Source organism: Lagenorhynchus albirostris, chromosome 7 (genome assembly GCF_949774975.1).
Source record: "Lagenorhynchus albirostris chromosome 7, mLagAlb1.1, whole genome shotgun sequence".
Taxonomy (NCBI): domain Eukaryota; kingdom Metazoa; phylum Chordata; class Mammalia; order Artiodactyla; family Delphinidae; genus Lagenorhynchus; species Lagenorhynchus albirostris.
The window spans coordinates 42,851,175-42,869,193 of NC_083101.1; the positions used below are offsets into that span (position 1 = coordinate 42,851,175).

General features: G+C 32.7%; 1 protein-coding gene across 3 annotated transcripts in view; it reads right to left on the bottom strand.

Moving 5' to 3' along the window:
* Positions 1 to 18,019, bottom strand: part of VPS13A (vacuolar protein sorting 13 homolog A) — a 236,658-nt gene that overhangs the window by 61,786 nt on the left and 156,853 nt on the right. For all 3 annotated transcript variants that reach the window (XM_060154950.1, XM_060154951.1, XM_060154952.1), the window contains exons 40-50: positions 17,777 to 17,869; positions 16,973 to 17,329; positions 15,720 to 15,821; positions 14,249 to 14,407; positions 13,818 to 14,073; positions 12,310 to 12,470; positions 7,300 to 7,403; positions 3,303 to 3,585; positions 925 to 1,320; positions 557 to 661; positions 291 to 437 (exon numbers count right to left, since the gene is read on the bottom strand). In XM_060154950.1, coding sequence (XP_060010933.1) covers positions 291 to 437; positions 557 to 661; positions 925 to 1,320; positions 3,303 to 3,585; positions 7,300 to 7,403; positions 12,310 to 12,470; positions 13,818 to 14,073; positions 14,249 to 14,407; positions 15,720 to 15,821; positions 16,973 to 17,329; positions 17,777 to 17,869 — 2,163 coding nt within the window. The remainder of the gene's footprint in view (positions 1 to 290; positions 438 to 556; positions 662 to 924; positions 1,321 to 3,302; positions 3,586 to 7,299; positions 7,404 to 12,309; positions 12,471 to 13,817; positions 14,074 to 14,248; positions 14,408 to 15,719; positions 15,822 to 16,972; positions 17,330 to 17,776; positions 17,870 to 18,019) is intronic.

Sequence of the window (18,019 nt, forward strand, 5' to 3'; positions counted from 1 at the left end):
ACTTTACCCAGTCTTCTACTGCCATATTTAACGACATTTGGTTAGTAATTATTAAATGTCTACCTCTATTATCAAGCAACACATTCCTAGATGACAATGTTCGGATTTTAATAATTAAATTATTTACTTGGTTTATTCTGGTACAAATAAATACTCAAATGTTCATGGAACTGAAACAAAATTGGGAGGTGGGGGTGGAGAGTTAGAACATTACATAGTGATTTCATGTATCAAACTTCAAAGAAAAATGAAAATCTAAAGAGGTACCTTTTTGAAATTCATCTACCCACCTGCTCCAAATCAAGAGAGAGCCATTTATCACTTCCCTCTTCAGCCACTGATATACGATATTTACTTTTGTTTTTAAGCAAAAAAAAGGGTGTAAAGGTGACAATTCTGGTAATGTTAAAACTGCTAAGATCTATAGTGACACCAACCTACAGGAAAAAAAATAGCAACATTTCAAAAGCTATTCCATTATCATAACATCCTGATAAAAATTAAGTACTCAGTAGAGCTTAAAAAAAGTTTCCTGATGAGCATAAGATGAACTCACTTGATATTCCATTTTCAGGCCCTTACATTTAACAGCTCCGTGACTACCAACAGTATCAATTGAAAACTGATCTGACAATTCACTATCAGTTACCATAAGCTGAACCTAGAAAAAAATATTTCAAATATATTAGTATTTAGGTACCTTTAAAAATTCCTACCTAAGTTGATATATTTTTTGCTTTTTAGCCTAAACTAATATTATACTGTTAATGCACTAAACCCTTCCCAAGACTAAATTTTAATCTTTTTAACCTCAAATATTTCACAAATGTTATTTCTACCTATTTCATAATATTTTATTCTTCTAAACAAACAAAAAGGAGTGATAAGTAGATAAAGAATGAAAGTCAAAAAAACTTCACATACCTTATTGTTATTAAAAAAGTGCTTTGGCTGAAAAGAAAAGAGAACTGGCTTTTTATAATTAGGTGGATGCTTTCGATGAATTCCATCTGCTTTATACTGTAACATTCGACCAGTTTTATTGACCATCCAGTAAGGACTATGAAATGCCATAACTGTCTGGCCAGTATTATAAGTCACATGGATAGCAATATCTAAATCAGTCTTTTCTATTTCTGTAACACAAGTAAAACTGATGAAACTAATATCTTGTTGATTAGGTTTTATATGATATTCACTTTTCCAATCATGATTAAGATAGTCAAGTAATTTTAAATGCAGCCTGGCTTTATCCAACTGTACAGTACAAATCTGGGCTGAATGGCCTTCATGTAGAGTAAAAACTCTATGTTCAGTGCCCTATAATAAAAAAAAAATACAGTAAATTTTTAATGTTTCAGAATAATACACCAAAATATTCTATTTAATGATTCCAAATGCTATACAAATGATTCTGAAATACCTCTGTCAGAAAAAGAAGACTTATGTTCATGTTCTAACTCTGTCAACTGTATAAATTTCTATAAATTGAGATTTGAGTTACTGTATTTGTAAAATGGTCTAAATGATCTACTTCAAAGGACTATTGTGAAAATAAAATAAAATAATATAGTGTGAAATTCTGCTGGCACTAATGAAGATTATAAAACACTGTAATTAGTAAAACAAAAATCTTATCCACTAGTGATTTTAGTTGTAAAAACTACAAAATAATGAAAAATGTATGTAATCCAAAATAAGCAATCCCTACTAACTCCCATTTTTGATTTTTAACAAACTCTCATAACCCATTTCCAATCACTGTTTATACTGAATCTTACGTAGCTTTCAAAACTGTTCATTTCTCTCCACTCACACTTGCATTACCTTAGTTCATTTCATGTCACTGTAACCTCTCCCTTTAAGAGTCTCCTAACTGCTCTTATCTCCTCTAAGCCCTTTTCCACACCGCAGCTAAACTGTCTTTCTAAAAAGTGATCATATCCTTTGGAAACTAGCAAACAGAATGTGATCCCTAAAAGCATCAAGTTAAAAGTTCTATTAAAATGCAACATAGATAGACATTCCATCTGGGTATTTCACCTGTTTTTCCAGCAACTCTAATCTGGTTCCCTCCTGCTATAACATGGGAATCTCTTCACCTTAAGATTTTAAATTACTTAAAGCAAAAACAAGGTAAGCTATCAATACTTGACATGTTCCACAAAATAGAAGAGTAGTGCTGGTGGTGCTAGAGAGGTAAATAAATGGGAACCATATGCCTGTCAGGCACTGTGCTAAGTCCTTTACAAACATTATTTAATTTGATTTCACCATATCCCAATCATGAAAGTTTTATTACTATCCCCCTTTTATAGGCTTGGACAAATGATTTAGAAATTAGCTTACCTAAAGACATAGCACTAGTAAGCGATAGAGGTAGGATTCAATCTCAAATCTATCTGACAGCAAAGTGTAAATTCTTAACCACTATGTTATCTGTCAACCATATGGAAAACAGATATTCTTAAACCATAGATGTGTTCACTCCCCCATTCCGAAAAAAATTTAACAGAAAAGTGTAAACAGAGTAAATCCCAATAATTAATAATTAAAAGACTGCAATAAAACAAATAATATACTACAATGAAGAACTACTTTCTTATATCTGACAAGCAATGGCAAATGGAATATTTACTTAAAATCCTAAGATGGAGAGATTCCTGTTACAGCAACAGGAAGGAATCAGATGTAATACCTTAAAACAAAGAGTATTTAAAAGAAAAAGCATCTTTATAGGGCATAAAATCCTTTTAGAAAACTAGCACAAGAATAATACAATGTAGCAAGTTTTAAGTCTAGTACTATCATTTTAATACTAATTCTCATACATGTTTGAAAAGTTAGTATCCATCTTTTAAATATACATGAAATATACATGCATGGAAAAGACTGAAAAATATATATTTTAGAACTGAAATGATAACTTCATCAGAAGTGCTACCTTCAGATAATGTGATTATAGACAATCTTAATAATCTTTATTTTCTAAAATTTTCTACAGGAATATCTATTACTTTCATAAATGATTTTTAAAATGGCATATCATATTTGTGTGTATGAATTATATTCAACTTAGTAACCAGATTCCTAAGGTAAATCAGTGGAAAAAAATTTTTTTAATCTTCTTTCATATAACATGACTGAAACATTTCTTTTCCATTTGAAGAATATCTGTACTGTCTATTCACCAGTACTATAATTTTTATTAGAATTTTAAAACATTGTTTTATTGTTCATAACTTTAAATAACTAAAGCTACAAAATCAAAGACAGGAGGGCATTAAAAAATTCCAGAATACCTCTATATAATAAGCAATTTTGTAAGGAAGAAGATTTCGGAGTAGAATAGGTGGCCACAAATGCATTATATATGGTAAGTCCCAACCATCTTCTGAATACACTGACACAGATGTCAAATTATCTTTTTCTGGGACAATATTAATGATAAATGGCTTCTTGGAAGGGTTTATAGATCTACATTGCTTCTTGAGAAAAGTGCCATCATTTTTTATAATTTCTTCAAAATCAATTCCTTCACACATTTGATAGTCCTCATCTTCTGGCTTCAGGGAAAGGAGTGATCTACATAAAAGATTAAAAAATACATTTTAAAATGCTTTAAAAGAAAATACATGTTTAATTGTTTGATTACAGCTTTAGAACAATGAAATTATCTCCCTCCATACTACTGTAATAAATTTTTATATTTTCACATTCTTCTTAGAGATAGGTAAGATAGACATACAGATACCAATTTCCATCTTAACTTTCTGGAAACCAATCAAGTTATTTGGCTTCCAAGAGAAGAATATTTTTCTTACAAACTTGCTGTCTTAGAAGTATGTTTACAAGATAATAACTGGTTTCTCACAGAAAATACGTAATCATACCCGTCATATATGCAAAACACACACATACAGCTGTGACTTAAACACTTAACTTAAAGAAGTTGGCTTTCCTGGAATATGTGGTCCCAAGTACATACCATGATTGAGTTTGTGAAGCAAAAATATATTTCTACTGAAAAATTAATCACCGGGTATTCAAGGTTAATCAAATGAAAGCTTTCAATAGATACTTAGCTTTACAGAAATGTTGAGCATAGTTGCAGAAGTGGTTGTAAGAAGACAGTAATAAAATTATTAGGTGTCACATATGATTAATCCTTATATTTAAAAATCACATTCTTTGTTTACACTGCAAATGTACTTTGGGTTTAATAATTTTTTTAAACCTAAGGTGTGTCCAAGTATAAACACTTAAGTATTTTTATACTTGTAAAACTAATTACCTATAATTGTGACACTATCCCTTACTGTGTGACAAGTGTCAATACTATCTCTAGCTGTGATTGTTTTCTTAAGCTCTAGTCCCCAAAATTTTAAATATCTACTACATATTTCTGTAATGATGTCGGATGGTGCCTTAAATTGCTAAATTGAACTCTGAACCCTCCACACCCACTTCTCTGTGTGTCCTTTTTTCAGGAGCTTCCAGCTATTGGCACTCTGGACTATAAAATAATATTAACTCTTCCTTATTCCCCCCTTACATACATAGATATAGTTACCTGTAAAATCAGTTATCAGATTTAGCCTATTTTACTTCTACATTCTCTCTGAAATTTCATTTTTTTTCCATCAAGACATTTATTGGACTATTATTTACCAATGAGAAGGTAAAACTGAAAATGAACAAATGAGTAAGTCATTCTTTACTCTTAAGGAGATACCAATCACATGGGAAATGTAATGTTAAAAGATAACTACTGCACTGTGATCGGTACCCCCCCTCAAAAAAAACCCAGATGTATACTGAAGACTAAGGGCATGAAGAGTGTGGTTAACTCTTTCTAGACAGGCTGCAGAGTGTTTTCCAGAGGTCACAATTTTCCCCAAAAGCTTTGTTTCTGAAGGGTAGAGCTGAACTAGAGACATATGCAAGGTTAAAGGAAAGTTTAAGAAATGAATGAAGAGAAAACATGAGAGACAGATGATCAATGGCAAGAGGTTTTGAGTGAGAAGAGCTGATGCATTAAATGGTCTTAAAACAGAAGAACACCAAATGGTCTGAGAGAGGAAGAAAGAAATAGATATTAAAGATGAAGATAAAATTTATATAAATGGGGCAAGACAATGAGCGAGCAACTATCCCAATGTGGACTTAACCTTTCAAATTTCATATTCCAACATGCACACTACATTCCAGGCAAACCCCTAGTCTTTTATAGACCTGTACAAATCCTGTGCATTCATGCCTCCTTATCTTTGTTATGCAATTCCTTCCATTTAAGATTGCCCTTCCCCACTAATCTCCACATTATTATATTTTAACTACAATTCATGTACGTCTCTCAGGAGTTAATCATTAATCCCTTCTTTCCTTTTCATAGTTTTCTGCAACTAAAACTTTTTCTGTGATTCTCAACAACCCATTGTTTTCTACTTTCTGTACCTATATATCAATCTCTCAAGCAGAATAGCCATGCCAATTCCTCTTGGCATCCTACAGTAGTGCCTTCCACACAACAAAACACTTGGTAAATACTTGTTAAATGAATTAAACTTAAGAATAAGTATACCTAAATTCTACAGAATGATACCCATTTGTTAATTTAAGACCTCACATCTTAAATATGAGTGTCTATATCTAAGCATTAGATTAGAAGAATATCTAATGTGAAATCCAAGCTAGTCAGTCATTAATAATTCTAATTAAGATAGATTAACTTTCATGTAACAAATATTTAGCCTTGAACAAAAAAGTGTAAAGATACTCTAATGGCCTAACTTTTCTCTTCTATGGACAGAAACACAAAATATATAGTAATATTTACTAAAAATAAAGCAGAGTGTCATTAACTTTTATTATCCAAGGACAAAATGGATTTCCTCACAGAAACTTTTGAACATATCTTACATACTACTTTTTAATCTACTCTTATAACCCACCCCAAATCCTCTCTAGAACAAGGTCAGATACTATAAACAACTATTTTGTGGTTGTTCTCTAGACAACATAACTCTTTCCCTCAGCAAGTCTGAACTAAGCAATAAAACTCATTAGAGTTAGAAGGTCTAGGCAATAAAACACTCATTAAGGTGAGCAGGTCTACTCTCTGAAAATATGTGCCTAAAACTGCTAGGCTGTCTTCTAAGCATTAGGGACCCAATCTTGAACTCCTACGTATGGGGCAGAATAAATAGAGGTAAGGAATATTTTAGCACTGCCTGTAATTTTGCCTCCATCCTTTTGTAGCATAGGTCTAAAGGTCCATGTCTAGAGTGTGTTGTGAAATGGTACTTAACAAGCTATGATGCTTATTCTGAGGAAGTTTTTATTCTCCAAGAGAGCTTAATCTCCCTAAAAGAGATTATCTTCAATTCCAGATTAAATATCCTAAATAATAATAATACTTGTTTGTAATATTAAGCCTATGATTAAGAAACTAGCCCATCATTAGTACTGTTACAATTTTAATAGTCCTTTCTTAATACATAAAAGATTTTATATGTACTATACAGCTGACCCTTGAACAACACGGGTTTGAACTACACGGGTCCATTCATAAGCAGACATTTTTCAGCAAATAAAGTACTTGATGACTAGCAGTTGGTTGAATCCATGGATGTGGAAATAGAGGTGTGGAGGACTGACTATGGCACTTGAGCACCCAAGGATTCTGGTATCTGCAGTGGGTCCTGGAAACAATCCTCTATGGATACTGAGGGACAACTGAATGTATATTTTTGACTACATGGGCGTCAGCACCTCTAACCCACATGTTGTTGAAGGATCAACTGTCTACCTCTATTTACATTACAATTCTATCAATGAACAATTAATAGATAAATATGTAGATTAAAAGATAAAATATTTTACATTTTCTAAAGAAATTTCTTAAAAATTCTATCATAAAACCCTAGAAAAGTAAAAATCACTTCATAATAGTGTAAATAAATCTAGAAGCCACCACTCATGCTCAGTAAGAAATTTTTTAAAAATCATAAATATATACGACTATGGCCATGATAGTTATATTGCAAGCATATAATTTATATTTACTAGTGAAAGCATAGATAATTTATAGGATATACATTATATACATTAAGTTAAATAATATTTCTTTAAAAAAATCTTCTAAGAGTGCCGAAACTTAAATAAGTTACATGAGATATTAACAAGATAAATTTGATCATGGTTTGATAACTTAAAGATAGATATCACTACTAAATCAGAAACTAAAAAGTGTATAAGAGACCTTAGGGCAAACAAAAGGATAAAGAAAAAAATCACCGGTAAGATGCTAATGGTATGTTAAATTCACTTCCAGGTGAAGCCGTTCCCAATAAGGTGTCCCCTCCATAAACATAAAGTGGTATTGAAAAATGATTTCTAATCTGGGAAAGAAAAGTAACATTTAGTATCATTAATCTAAGAATCTAAAGACATTTAAAAAATATTCCATCTAAATATCCCAGCAAAGGAATTATCAGGCAATATTTATCTTGCTCATATAAATTAGAAAAAAAATCCAAACATGCAATTATCTTTGCTAAAAATTACAAGGAAAGTTTCTAGTTTTAGAGAAAAAGAATCTCAAAAACAAAACTTTAAAAATCTTAGAAGAAAATAACATCTTCTTGAACTTGATATAAGGAATAACTTTTCGTTTAGACAAAAATAGTAGAAAAAATTAATAGGAAAAATATTATATCCAAGTTTTAGATGTCTATATGATAAAAGTGAAAACCAAGCCACTGGCTGGCAAATGTCTACCTTTTTACATCACTGTTGTATGCTACTCATTGAATCAAAGAGTGTGTAGGGAATAGCTCACCCACTGAGTAGCATACAACAGTGATGTAAAAGATTAACATTATTTTGATTAACACACATTATGAGATAAACCTCCGTTTATATTTATCTTTGGGATAGACAAAAACAAACTGGTTAGTAACACCATTTTCTTGTATTCTTTCTATATCTTACTAAAATCTTTGTATTTTAAAAATCATACCAAAATATAAAACATACTGAGTGCAAACTAAGAACTGATAAATATATAAACTTAACTACACTATATTTTATTTCTAGATAAACTGCTCTACCAATTTAAAAGAAGAGACATATATTTTCATTTCTATGAAAGTACCTATAAGAAATTTAACATTAATGTTTTACTATTTAATAAAATTCAAAAGTAATCTACGATAATGACGCAGCCCAACTGTCATCTTTTATTTTATTTTATTTTTTTTTAGCGGTATGCAGGCCTCTCACTGTTGTGGCCTCTCCCGTTGCAGAGCACAGGCTCCGGACGCGGAGGCTCAGCGGCCATGGCTCATGAGCAGCCGCTCCGCGGCATGTGGGATCTTCCCGGACCGGGGCACGAACCCATGTCCCCTGCATCAGCAGGCGGACTCTCAACCACTGTGCCACCAGGGAAGCCCTGTCATCTTTTAATACAGTTCATCATAAATCAAAAATGAAAGAGAAGGAACCTCTGTTTTCAGCCCTGATGGAAAAATAGAGACCAGATATAACTTCCCAATATAAACAACCAAAACACCCGGGAAAAAAAATACACATGAAGTAATGGACAAAAAGGTGGCACAGGAAGGAAGGAAAGGAAGGAAAGAAAGGAGGGAGGGAGGGAGGGAGGGAGGGAGGGAGGGAAAGAAAGAAGGAAAGAAAGGGGGAGAGGAAGGGAAGAGAAGGGAAGGGAGGGAGGGCTAGAGAGAGAGAAAGAAGGAGAGAAAAGAAAGAAAGTGGGGGAGAGAGGGAGGGGGGAGAGAGAAGGGGAGGGGAGAGAGAGAGAGAGAGGAAGGAAGAAAGGAAGGAAGGAAGGAAGGAAGGAAGGAAGGGAGGAAGGGAGGGAGGGAGAAAGAAAGAAAACTCCACCAAGATAAGCCCTAAGATTGTCACCTCATCTTACTACCTGGAGAGTTTCTGGATTACTGTGTGGAGAAGGAGAAGTCAAACAGAGCCCAGTCTGAGTTGAAGAGATAGATATTAGAATGTGGGAAAGCCAATGAGGCTTACTCTAACAGCACATTACATGAGAGAGAAGACAGCTGCATGGAGAGGTGAGAGTTACAGAGAGGTAACTCCTGAGACTTTAAGAGTGCCCCCTGTTCCAAAGACTTCAGTACAGTACCGTCTGGCACATGCACATCAGTACACTGTCTAAGGCTCAGTAAAGATCCATCTGAAAGCCGCAGGCAGAACAATCTCTGGTGCTGACACACAGTTCCTTTTCTAACCAACCAAAGTGGTAAAATCTTGTTTAGTACAAAGGGTATTGGTTACAGTGCTTTACTAGTGGGGCAAAATTAACCCTAGGCTACGGGCTGCTTGAGTCTCACCTAAGAAGTTTTAAAACAAGCAATGAAAGGATCACTTTCCAACTAACATAACTGTGTTGGAGAATTAAGTTCAAGAATACATAAAGGGGTACAAATACATCTAAAGCACCTGACGAGGTAAAATTCACAATTTTAAGCAACTGGTAAAAAAATTACTGGACACACAAAAAGAATTTTAAAATGACCCATTAAAAAATGAATAAAATGAAACAAATCAGAAATGAAACACATGACAGAATTAGTAGACAAGGATATTAAAACATTTATATAACTATACTTGATATGTTCAAAAGTTAGGGGAAAGCTGAGGATATATAAAAAGACATGGAAAATGTAAATAAAAATGCAAGTTGAACTTCTAGACATAAAAATACATTGGATGAGATTAAGAACAGATTAGACATTGAAAAGTGAACTTAAAGACATAATAATAGAAACTATTGAAACAGAAACATGGGGGTCAGGGGAAGCTGAAAGAAAAAGTGAACAGAGCATCAGACAGCATAAGTTTAAACACTCTAATATATACCTACTTGAAGAAGAGAAGAGAGGGGGAAGACAGAAAAAAATATTTGAAGAAACAATGGCAACATTGTTTTCTAAAGGTGATGAAAACTATAAATCCACAGATTCAAGAAGCTTAAAAGACTCAAGTACAAGAAACATGTAGGATTCATCTCAACCAAATTTCTTAAAACCAGTAATAAAGGGAAGAAACTTAAAAGTATATAAAAATAAAATCACACATTTCATAGAACAAAGGTTAAGAATAACAGCAGACTCTGGTCAGAAACAATGTAATAGAGTTGATAGTGAAATGACATCCTAAAAGTATGGAAAAAATAACTGTCAATCTAAATTTCTACACCCTGTGAAAAGAAAAGTGAAGTGAAAGCAAAAATAGTTCACTGACAAATTTCATTAAAGACAAAATTACTAGAAGGGCTCACTCAAGAAGTGACAGATAATATGAATAGCCCTTGAAGTGAAACTGTCGTTTAAAAACTTAAGAAAAACATTACAAGAAAACTCTATACCAACACCCCTCATGAACATAAATGCAAAAATTATAAACGTGAATTTAGCAAATCAATCCAACAATATATTAAAAGGTTAATACTTCAAAACCAAATGAGGTTTATCCTGGGAATGTAAGGTTCATTTAACATTTAAAAGTCAATCATTATTTAATATAATAATTAAAAATCAATGTAATTCATCATATTAACAATTTTTTTAAAAGATCCTCTCGATAAACAGAGAAAATCATTTGACAAAATGCAACATTCATTTCTGATTTAAAAACTCTCAGTAAACTACGAACAGAGGGATCATGAACAACAACAACAAAAAAAACAACTCAAAATATACTAAATGGTCAAAGACTGAATACTTTTCCCCTAAGATTGAGAACAAGATAAAAACATCCACTTTCATAATTTCTATTCAAATTGTACTGGAGATTCTATCCAGTGCAATAAACAAGAGAAAAGAAAATAGGGCTTCCCTGGTGGCGCAGTGGTTGAGAGTCCGCCTGCCGATGCAGGGGACATGGGTTCGTGCCCCGGTCTGGGAAGATCCCACATGCCGCGGAGCGGCTGGGCCTGTGAGCCATGGCTGCTGAGCCTGCGCGTCTGGAGCCTGTGCTCCGCAACGGGAGAGGCCACAGCAGTGAGAGGCCCACGTACCGCAAAAAAAAAAAAAAAAGACAATAAACATCAGATTGGAAAGGAAGAAGTAAAAATATTTTTATCTGCAGACATCATAACTATCTCTATCTATAAAAAAGCTACTAGAATAAATGTATCTAGTAAGGTTGCATAATACAAGTTAATACAAAAACCAAATGTATTTCTACTAGCAAGAAAAAATCAAAAATTAATATTAAAAATGCCAACTTAATCAAAATTTCTAAATAAAAATTGAAAACTTGAAGTCTAAAATTTAAATGGAAATGGAAAGGACTTAGGCTAGCCAAAACAACTTCAAAAAAGAACAAAGTGGTACAACTTGTACTACCTGATTTCAAGACTGAGGATAAAGTAGTAATCAAGACAGTGTGGTACTGACATAAATAGATCAATGAAACAGATTAGAGACCTCAGACATAAACACACACAGATATGGAGATATGGTCAATTTATTTTTGACAAAAGTGTCAAGGCAATTTAATGGAAAAAGGATAATCCTGGTCAGAACAAATGAATAGACAAGCGGAAGAAAATGAACCTCAACCCTCACTTTATAGCATATACAAAAATTCATTAAAAATGGTATGTGGTATATACATAGAACAGATTACTACTCAACAACATGTAACTGCATGCAACAACATTAATACACAAAAGTTGACACATACAAAATTATCCTGAGTGAAAGAAGCCAGACTCCATTCTGTACTTCATTCATTTACATAAAATTCTATATTGTGTAACTAACGCACCACAAGAACATATAAGTGGATGCATGGGAATGGGGAGACAGGGGATGAGGAAACTTTTTGGGGTGATAAGTATGTTTATTACTTTGATTGCGATGAAGGTTCATATGTGTATTTTTTGTCAAAATTCATCAACTTTAAATATATGCAGTTTATTGTACATCAATTTTACCTCAATAAAGGTGTACAAATTTCTCTCACTGTATTCTCTAATTGAAACGAAAGAATAAATACATACTACAAAGAGCTAAAACAAAATATTGACTTTTTTGGTTTTTGTTTTTTTACAAAATAATATTCCAAAAACATTTACAAAATATTCCTACAACTGCTTGTATTACAGTAGTATAATTACTGATAATGATTATTCTTTTTGCTATTAGCTATATTTCTATTACAGTTTGTATTCTTTTGGTAGTAATTTGCTTTAGTTTTTTTTTTTAATTAGCATACAAATATACACAATATGACCTCACAAAAAAATGAATCATTCCGTACCTGCACTGGGGAGCGAATTGTTACCTTCTTACTTCCTTCCACTGCATCAATTTGACAAACAATAGATCTTTCAACTCCAGACTCTCTGTGTCTTACAGTGTACAGTCGTTGTCCCACTTTTGTTAAAGGGATTTTATCAGCAGTAGAGTGGTTAGCTGGTGCTAAATTAAATATACATGTTTGAAAGTTTTTATTATAATTCATCATATATTAATTTTAAGTAGACATTTTAAACCAGAAACATCAGATGATTTCTTAAACTTATGAATAATTATCACTGAAAGCTACACAAAGGGATATTTTAAGAATCCACAATACATACCTACATCATTCATTTAAAACCTTCAAAGCATTTTACCAAAAAAAGTTTTTAATTGAAAAAGAAATCTCATTCAGTAGTTTAACCTAAGACAACAACATAACCTTTTAAAAATAACTGACTGATGAGAGAAATTACTAGAAAATACAAGAACACTGTTCTCTGGTTTGCTGTCATAATAACCAGAGCCTAATACATTCAGGCAGTCATTGGCAACTACCAAGTAGCTGCAATTTTTCAGTTTTTAAGTTTTTCCACCAACCTGTGACACTTTGTGATATCTAAGGTTTGATTAAAATTTTACAGTTTTATCTAATATATATATATATACATATATTGTATTGGGGTGAATTATCTATTTATATAACCTTCTTCCCTACTATCCCATAAGAATGTCAGTTTAAAAACAAACAGAGGTAAAATTGATGAGAATAATTCATGGACAATGCTGGGACAACATCTGAAACCTAGCCACTGTTATGAATCATTTCCTGACTAGGAAAAAGTATTAGCTATCAGTTTTAGTACCCCTCCTCCATGTCTAATTAACCTTTCTAATATCCTCCCTTCCATAACTACTTAAATGTCAGAGTGTCAGAAAGTGGTGTCAGTGAGGCTTTGGGACTATTTAATATTTAACTTCACAATAACTATATACTATGATAATTTAAAAATGTATTTACTTTCACCTCTCATGAAAGTGAAAAACTTCTGGGAAACATAAAGGACAAAGGAAAAAAACCTCTACCTCAATAGGCAGAACACAAAAACCATTTACAAACCCCAAAACCATTACCCTGTGCCATTTCATGAATTCAAACCTTATTCTGAATTCGTTCAGTTGCAAAACTGGTGCAATTCTACTGAGTTATACTAAAAGTGATTAAAACAACCACCTATAGCTAAGTCTGTAAATGCTGACTGAGGATGAGATTTAATAATTTTCCTCTCCAAAACATAAAGTAGTAAATTACCATACTCTAAATAAAGCAGTGGCCAAAGAAAGTCAGAATTTGAAATACAAAGATAAAGTGACAACAGCAAGCAAAGCCCTGCAAAGGAAATAATGAAATTTGCAAAATATTAGAAAGGAGATAAAAAACCTGTGAGATACCACAAATGAGTAAAATGGGATATAAAATGTAACTTAAAAGAAATTAAAGCCCCAGGAAGGTAATTTATCACTTACTAAGAAGAATGAAGAAGAATTTGCTGCTTAGGCTGGTCATTGCATTGAAATGATCATTGTCTTTAGTTCGGATATAATCCATACTTAAACTCTCCTCATTTTTCAATTCATATGATTTTGCCATAGGTACGTTGAGCACACTACAAGAGTCACTTGGTGAAACAGAGATACTAAGTCCAAGAGAATTTAAAATCATAAATGGTGCTAGATCCCTTATGAAGGCAGCTGAAGATCCAGTGGCAGCTTCTGTAAATGCCTAATAAGAAAGGGTTATCATAAATAAAAGAAAATGTAGAAAACTAAACGACAAGCAGAACACTAATGGACATATGACAAATAACTAAGTTAACAAAAACTTCTTGTTCAATAAAAGAAAAGGGTTAACTCAGACTAGTACACCAATGTTTAAAGTTTCAAGTTACTTTTCTTACCTTGACTAAATTATTTAACATTACAAGGCCACATTTGGATAATGTAATGTTTAGTTGGTCTTTTGAATGGAAAGTGATGACAGTTTTATATTCTGGTACCTTGTAATTTTCTTCTTCAGTACTTGACTCAACAATGGCCTTTTTGGCTTTCTTTTTCATCTAAAATAAAATATAAATTGTAGAAATATGAGAAAAATTTGTTCCTAGGAGCACAACATAACTCATTTTGCAAAGGAAAAGCAAACATTAGACAAATTCCAATGACAGCATTAGAGAGAGCAATACATTTTATCAGTTCCACTGCCTTACTTGGAATTACTTGGACATCAGCCAACTAAGGTCGCATTAGATAGAAGCAGTATTGGAAGAAAAATTCTCCTCCTCCTCAGTTATACTAAAATGGCAGGCACAATTTAGAAGGGAAAATAACCCCTAAAATTACTAAATGCATGGAGCATCTGAATGAAAATTAGAAGCCCATACATCATAGCATGTGGAAATTCAGGGCAAGAAAAGTTGTTTAATCTACTGGTGCTATAAATGCTATAAATAAAGAACAGAAACCTAGGGACTTAAAAAGTCCAACAATAGTTGCAGAAGAGTGCCACTAGGACCTAGGGCTCATGTGAATCAATACCACCTACCTCTTTTTAGAACTCACAGGTCTACTGCCTATGTGTATCCTGACCTAACAACCGCCAAATAAGTTCCTTTATCCAAATCTTTTATCTGAAATATGTGGAAAATCAAAAGTCCTGGTTTAATACAAAAAGCTGGATATGCCAAGCTAGTCACCTTTACTGTTCCTTTAACTGGCTTTAAACCACTGAACATTTGTCTGCAGGTTGATTGAATCATTATTAGGGAGGAGATATGCTAGGAATGCTGCAGTCTCTTGCTTCAGAAGCACAATTTCATCCATCTAAAGGTCCTGATTCGTATGATTACATAAATTCACACTATATTTCAAACAAATAATATTATATTTTCTTCTATATATACACCCTTCAGAGATCAAAGAAAACTTGGGATAGACAACAACCTTCAAGAAAATGCTGGCGATATTTTAACATGACGGTTATGTGTGGGGACTCTGAAGCCAGTATTTAATTCCACCTCTTCCAATTTAAAGGTATTATTGCTTTATGGAAGTCCTTTAACTTCCACAGTTTCAGTCCCATCACATGTTAAAATGAAGTTTAAAACTGTATATTCTTCAGAGGTTTGTTGTAAGGGTTAAAGCAAAAGTAGATTATTTAGAACAATGTCTAGTGCATAATAAATGCTACATAATTATTTGTATTAGAAGCCCATGAGGCAGTGGCCTTGGGTTTGAAAATTACATTCAGAGGTCAAACAAGGAAGCATGTGGAAAGGCTCATAATGAGATACCTAAACTCTGTTGCGATTAAAGTATGTGTAATGTGGACATCCTCAATATTTGAAAAAAATTTTCAGACTTCAAAAATACCTTGATTCCAAGATTCCATGGTCTAAAATCCTCAGTCTGATCAATTTCTAAGGGTTCAAGCAAAGGTTCCCACACGCCAAACATTTCATTGTAATAATGTACCTAGAGAGAGAATTTTTAATTGTTTAAATAAGGCACTCTGATATGTTCTAAAATGATCTTCCATGCTGTTTCCCACCAGCATTCCTTTTGGCTGTGCTATTTCTTCCATGTGAAAACCGTCTACATGCCATTCATTAGTTTCCTCATGCTCTCCTCACTTGGCTAACTTCGTGGTCTAGTCTTCACAATTTAATCCAGAAAAAAACTCTCTTTTAGGTATCTTTCCTTGACTTTCAGGCTGGGCTTAACATCGAAAGCTGTGTTCATCTATCAAACACTACTGACATTTTTTAAACATATCTGTCTACCTCCACTGACTTTTCGAAAGCCCTTGAGGCAAGTAACATATGATTCAATGAGTATGCACTTATTTGAATTCTCTGAACTTCTTGGACATCCTAGATCAAATCCTCTGCAAAATACAGATAATTCTAGCCAAAATTTGGAAAGTTGAAATCTAGTCTGTCAGTTCCACCTCTATTAGCATATAACTCTGTATCAACACAAATGTTATAGGAGCTTATAAATTTTCATATTTACTGACTTAGGTAGAGTATCAGATTAGTTTCTACTTGACATCAACTCAATTAATAAGTTAAAGCAAAATATCTCTGGGATGATTCTATGTAGATAAATTCTGAAGCAAAATATATGTTGGTTCAAAGCAAATATCTTCCATATAACTAAAGGACTCGCACAAAAATCTGAAAGACCTTGGTGGAGTCTCACTACATTATAAAGATTCTGCGTTATATAAAAGTATAAGGCATATTTTTCTCATTCTTTATATTACTATCTTAGAAGAGATTAAGAAATAGTCTATTATCATTTTAAAGGAAAAAGGATATTCAATTTAATTCTTAAAATTAAGAATTTTTCATCTACTCAAAACTATCTATTAATATCATCAACTTTAAGATGAATGAAACCAGTTGAAATATAAACTTAATATGGACATGTACTCTAAAAGTAACATACACATAAAAACAACTATATCAAGGGCATAAATTTGTACACTTTCTTCCAAAAGTTTTGTGAACCAACATCATACTTAGGATAAATTTAATTTAAATGTTTAAGTAAGAGTCCCCAAATAGTCCATGTATAGCATTATTTGTTATAAAATCTGGAAAAATACTACATATGCTTACTTCTAGCTCAAGCTGACAGTGGAGATTTATTAGGGAACTCCAGTTTTTGCCTTCCCCTGAGAAACGTGACTTTGCCAAAAGCATAGGTACTGTTCGATGACCAATTCCAGCCCCAAGAACTAGAAAAATAGAATCAATGTTCATTCTTATTATCTCTCCTTTGAGTACCAATTCAGTTGGGGAAGCTATTTTTTCAACTTCATTTGGTTCTTCAAGAAACCACATTTTTAAATTCTTTGTATCCTTCTTTTCCCATAAATGTGCTGTAGAAGAAGCAGTTTCTTGTGGGATGGTTTCCTTAGCTGTATAAAGTGCTGAAGTTATGGTAATCACAGTGTTTATGATAACTGGTGAAACCTAAGGGGAAAAATTTAATTAAAAAATCTACATAAACCACTTTCAAAAAATACACACTTCAAAAAGCATTAAATATATTTGTAAAGGATCAAGAGGAATTAATATTGAACTAACCTTACTACCAAGAAATAGTAGATACAATTTGCTGCCCACAAAAAAGCTTTTTGATTATCATAACTAATTTCAATAGTTAAAATATTTATATGTCGATATTAAACGGATCAACCGTACTATAAGGATGTTAACTACAGAAGCAGTCAACTGCCAATAACAAAATATATGAAAACATTCATTATAAAATATGTATTAAATATCATTTTAAAATTACGTGTCATAAAAGATTTTCAAAAATAGTTTTTTTTTTTAACAAAAGAGTTGCTATAATAATTGCTTATTTCTAAGTTTCATTAATTTTTTCAAAAGGGCACTGACTACATTGTAACTTACCTTCAGTGTCAGGGATTTTACTGATAATTCAATCACTTGTGGATCTGTACGTATCTGAGTAGCTTGATAGAACAAGTCACAAGGCTGCAAAACCTGTGAGAGAAAAACCAATACTATTAAATTAACATGTTCTTAAAATATTTTTATTTAAAGACTTGCCCAGTAATAGATAAGTATGTTAAATAAACAAGTTAGTAAAAATAACTATTTAAAAACAAGTGAATCGGTCTTCCCTGGTGGCGC